The 5,537-nt window shown below is 45.3% G+C and overlaps 1 protein-coding gene across 1 annotated transcript in view; it reads left to right on the forward strand.

The window, feature by feature from the left end:
• The first annotated feature begins 331 nt into the window (after positions 1 to 331).
• The window catches only part of sh3yl1 (SH3 and SYLF domain containing 1), a 30,250-nt gene continuing 25,044 nt past the window's right edge, over positions 332 to 5,537 (forward strand). Inside the window, exons 1-3 of the mRNA XM_083758504.1 lie at positions 332 to 442; positions 3,353 to 3,466; positions 4,983 to 5,047. Of these exons, the coding sequence (XP_083614630.1) occupies positions 3,412 to 3,466; positions 4,983 to 5,047 (120 nt within the window). The 5' untranslated portion in view covers positions 332 to 442; positions 3,353 to 3,411. The remainder of the gene's footprint in view (positions 443 to 3,352; positions 3,467 to 4,982; positions 5,048 to 5,537) is intronic.

The following is a 5,537-nucleotide window of genomic DNA, read 5'->3' on the forward strand; positions in this document are numbered from 1 at the left end:
CCCCCCCCCCACACAACGCCCATATCCCCCCTCACAACAGAGAGAGAGAGAGAGAGAGAGAGAGAGAGAGAGAGAGAGAGAGAGAGAGAGAGAGAGAGAGAGAGAGAGAGAGAGAGAGAGAGAGAGAGAGAGAGAGAGAGAGAGAGAGAGAGAGAGAGAGAGAGAGAGAGAGAGAGAGAGAGAGAGAGAGAGAGAGAGAGAGAGAGAGAGAGAGAGAGAGAGAGAACTCAGTTCACTTCATTGACAAGTTCTACTAGAACATGATTATATTAACTATAATGCTACAACTAAGTGTGTGTGTGTGTGTGTGTGTGTGTGTCCACAGTGAATAATCCGATCCCGACCAACTTGAAGTCGGAGGTGAAGAAAGCAGCCAAGATCCTCCGAGAATTCACCGAGATCTCCAACCGCAGCGGAGTCGGAGTTGACAAACTCATACCAGGTGTGTGTGTGTGTGCGCACCTATATACATGTGTGTGTGTGTGTGTGTTGGACTGCATTTATCCCATTCTGACCTGAGATCAGATTCATCCGAGGTTTCCGCCGGACACACACTGGTCTGATGAACCCATTCTGACCTGAGATCAGATTCTAAAAATGTCAGTCGCTCTTCGATTTTTCAAAAATAGCAGACCTACAAGCTCGTATCGCGCCACTCGGTGGCGCGATATGAGCTTGTAGATCTGCTATTTTTAAATAGCTAAAGCATAACATGATGCTGACACCAAAATGGGTGCCCGTTCAGAATGGGTTATACAACATACGGTCAGAATATATAATCACGGGTGGGTGACATTATTTCTTGTGCAAGCTCCTTCGTTTGACTTTTTTTAGTCATCACAAGTTTTTTATTGATTTTACAATAACGCATACAAAATACACATGACTTACACAAAAGAAAAGCTCCATCGTTTTAGATGTTTCCAGAACCATAAAATGCTCTAATAGTGCTGCTGTTCACTTCAGAGCTTGAGCCAGCAGTTCTGTGCCCGGCACCTCTATTACATACAGACAGACAGACGGTAGGATGTCCACACACCGTTCTTAAGCTCCAAGTACGGTAGTATTTATTAGAGAATTGGACGTTTCTTCAGTCCTGATGAAGACCCGATGGGTTTGAAACGTTGAATTCTTCAGTCCTGATGAAGACCCGATGGGTTTGAAACGTTGAATTCTTCAGTCCTGATGAAGACCCGATGGGGTTTCTTCAGTCCTGATGAAGACCCGATGGGTTTGAAACGTTGAATTCTTCAGTCCTGATGAAGACCCGATGGGTTTGAAACGTTGAATTCTTCAGTCCTGATGAAGACCCGATGGGTTTGAAACGTTGAATTCTTCAGTCCTGATGAAGACCCGATGGGGTTGAAACGTTGAATTCTTCAGTCCTGATGAAGACCTGATGGGTTTGAAACGTTGAATTCTTCAGTCCTGATGAAGACCTGATGGGGTTTCTTCAGTCCTGATGAAGACCTGATGGGGTTTCTTCAGTCCTGATGAAGACCTGATGGGGTTTCTTCAGTCCTGATGAAGACCCGATGGGGTTTCTTCAGTCCTGATGAAGACCCGATGGGGTTTCTTCAGTCCTGATGAAGACCCGATGGGGTTTCTTCAGTCCTGATGAAGACCCGATGGGGTTTCTTCAGTCCTGATGAAGACCCGATGGGGTTTCTTCAGTCCTGATGAAGACCCGATGGGGTTTCTTCAGTCCTGATGAAGACCCGATGGGGTTTCTTCAGTCCTGATGAAGACCCGATGGGGTTTCTTCAGTCCTGATGAAGACCCGATGGGGTTTCTTCAGTCCTGATGAAGACCCGATGGGTTTGAAACGTTGAATTGTCAAATAAATACGACTGGGAGCTTAAGAACGCTGTGCGGACATCCTACCTTTCTGTATGTATATATCTTTGTTCAGCACCCGTCAACACACACACACACACACACACACACACACACACACACACACACACACACACACACACACACACACACACACACACACACACACACACAACTCCCTCTAAAACCTTACCAGTTTGTTTGTAGGAAGGTCTTCTTGTTCGTCATCAGGGTGAAGAGAGAAAGAACAAAGACGTCTCATTCAAGTCACCTACTCTACGTTTTGCAACATTCAAACATGTTGATCAACATTCAAACATGTTGATCAACATTCAAACATGTTGATCAACATTCAAACATGTTGATCAACATTCAAACATGTTGATCAACATTCAAACATGTTGATCAACATTCAAACATGTTGATCAACATTCAAACATGTTGATCAACATTCAAACATGTTGATCAACATTCAAACATGTTGATCAACATTCAAACATGTTGATCAACATTCAAACATGTTGATCAACATTCAAACATGTTGATCAACATCTCTGTGTTGTTGTTTTTGTATTTACTGTTATGTTTTTACATGTTGTTTGTATATGGACCCATTGTGTCTGAAATAAAGTTTTCAATCAATTCAAACATGTTGATCGGCGGCGGCGGTGGCTCAGGGGTAGAGTGCCTGGATGGTAACCGTAAGGTTGCCAGTTCGAACCCGGGCTCCCCCAGAGTTACTGTCGAAGTGTCCTTGAGCAAGACACTGAACCCCTAATTGCTCCCGATGTGCTAGTTGGTGCCTTGCATGGTTTCCGCTGCCATCGGTGTGTGAATGTGTGTGTGAATGGGTGAATGTAATGCACAATCTCTGTAAAGCGCCTTGGATAAAGGCGCTATATAAATGCACCATTTACCATTTACCATTTTGATCACGACTCCAGAGAGTCCGATGTGTGTGTTTCGGATCAGAATTGTATGTTTTGGAGAACATGCTAAAGAGCGCCACCATGAGGCCCATATGGAACATTTAAGGTGGTTGCACATTGGACCCGTTTTGTCGGAAAACCAACGGGAAAAACGCAGCTAAAAATCCGAAAAACGCGCCCAGTCTGCAGGGACCTTTTAGGGTAGAGGTTCTTCCGTGGACTACTATAGGAGGGAGCATGCATTGGTCAAGCTTAGCTCTTGTGGACTGACGCACAAGACTATGTGTGTATTGTAACATGCATTGATTAACCCATTCTGACCGGGCACCCATTTTGGTGTCAGCATCATGTTATGCTTTAGCTATTGAAAAATAGCAGATCTACAAGCTCATATCGCGCCACCGAGTGGCGCGATACGAGCTTGTAGGTCTGCTATTTTTGAAAAAATCGAAGAACGACTGACATTTTTTTAATCTGATCTCAGGTCAGAATGGGTTCATCAGACCCAGTGTGTGTCCGGCGGAAACCTTCGTATGAATCTGATCTCAGGTCAGAATGGGTTAATAATGAACATATGAATATTGCAGCTCATGTCATCGCCAAGGCTCAGGGTCTGGCGGTCATCACCGTCATCAAGGCTGGCTTCATGATGACAGTGAGGGGGGGCAGTGGCATCGTCTTCGCACGCCTTTCTGACGGACGTAAGAACTGTCTGTCTGTCTGCATGTCTGTCTGTCTGTCTGTCTGTCTGTCTGTCTGTCTGTCTGTCTGTCTGTCTGTCTGTCTGTCTGTCTGTCTGTCTGACTGTCTGTCTGACGGACGTAAGAACTGTCTGTCTGTCTGCATGTCTGTCTGACTGTCTGTCTGTCTCTGTCTGTCTGCATGTCTGTCTGTCTGTCTGTCTGACAGACGTAAGAACTGTCTGTCTGTCTGTCTGTCTGTCTGTCTGTCTGTCTGTCTGTCTGTCTGACAGACGTAAGAACTGTCTGTCTGTCTGTCTGTCTGCATGTCTGTCTGTCTGTCTGTCTGCATGTCTGTCTGTCTGTCTGTCTGACTGTCTGTCTGACTGTCTGTCTGTCTGTCTGTCTGTCTGTCTGACGGACGTAAGAACTGTCTGTCTGTCTGCATGTCTGTCTGTCTGTCTGTCTGACTGTCTGTCTGTCTGTCTGTCTGTCTGTCTGTCTGACAGACGTAAGAACTGTCTGTCTGTCTGCATGTCTGTCTGTCTGTCTGTCTGTCTGTCTGTCTGTCTGTCTGACAGACGTAAGAACTGTCTGTCTGTCTACATGTCTGTCTGTCTGTCTGTCTGTCTGTCTGACGGACGTAAGAACTGTCTGTCTGTCTCTTCTACTCTGTCTGCATGTCTGTTCTTCTGTCTGTCTGTCTGTCTGTCTGTCTGTCTGACAGACATAAGAACTGTCTGTCTGTCTCTTCTACTCTGTCTGCATGTCTGTTCTTCTGTCTGTCTGTCTGCATGTCTGTCTGTCTGTCTGTCTGTCTGTCTGTCTGTCTGTCTGTCTGTCTGACAGACGTAAGAACTGTCTGTCTGTCTCTTCTACTCTGTCTGCATGTCTGTTCTTCTGTCTGTCTGTCTGACTGTCTGTCTGTCTGTCTGACAGACGTAAGAACTGTCTGTCTGTCTCTTCTACTCTGTCTGCATGTCTGTTCTTCTGTCTGTCTGTCTGTCTGTCTGTCTGACAGACGTAAGAACTGTCTGTCTGTCTCTTCTACTCTGTCTGCATGTCTGTTCTTCTGTCTGTCTGTCTGTCTGTCTGTCTGACAGACGTAAGAACTGTCTGTCTGTCTCTTCTACTCTGTCTGCATGTCTGTTCTTCTGTCTGTCTGTCTGACAGACGTAAGAACTGTCTGTCTGTCTCTTCTACTCTGTCTGCATGTCTGTTCTGTCTGTCTGTCTGTCTGTCTGTCTGTCTGTCTGACAGACGTAAGAACTGTCTGTCTGTTCTTCTGTCTGTCTGTCTGTCTGTCTGTCTGTCTGTCTGTCTGTCTGACAGACATAAGAACTGTCTGTCTGTCTCTTCTTCTCTGTCTCTGTGTCTGTCTGCATGTCTGTTCCTCTGCCTGTCTGTCTGTATCATTTTGGTTTTGGTCTGTTAGTCTGACCTCTGACCTTGTGTTTTGTACGTTTGTCTGGATAAAATATTCTGAATTGTAAGTGTGTGTGTGTGTGTGTGTGTGTGTGTGTGTGTGTGTGCGCAGGTTGGTCAGCGCCCTCGGCCATTGGTATAGCTGGTCTAGGAGGAGGATTTGAGATTGGTGTAGAGGTATTAACACACACACACACACACACATACACACACTCACACACACACACACACACACACACACACACACACACACACACACACACACACACACACACACACACACACACGCCTTTTTGATTGATGGATCGATTGAATACTTTATTAACCACTCCCCGCCTTTGGCGTAGATCTACGCCAATTGAATTAACTCGGCGCCAGTGGCATAGATCTGCCCTAATCTTTCTTTTATAGTGCTTATAATCGATCAAGACGCAATGCTACTTATATTAGCATTGGCTTGCTAGGTGAAGATGTAAATGGCACTGGAGCGTGCCATCTTGAAGTGTGAATTAATTAATCCTGGCGGTAAACAATCCTAATGTGTGTTAAAGGTTTGCAGAAAAAAAGCACAGTAATGTACAGTTTAATAAGTACAGTACAGTTTACAGTACAGTAAACTGTACTGTAAACTGTACAGTTTAATCCTCTGGTAAGAGGATTTAAACCC

Source organism: Protomyctophum parallelum, assembly GCF_964188405.1.
Source record: "Protomyctophum parallelum genome assembly, chromosome: 23".
Lineage (NCBI taxonomy): Eukaryota > Metazoa > Chordata > Actinopteri > Myctophiformes > Myctophidae > Protomyctophum > Protomyctophum parallelum.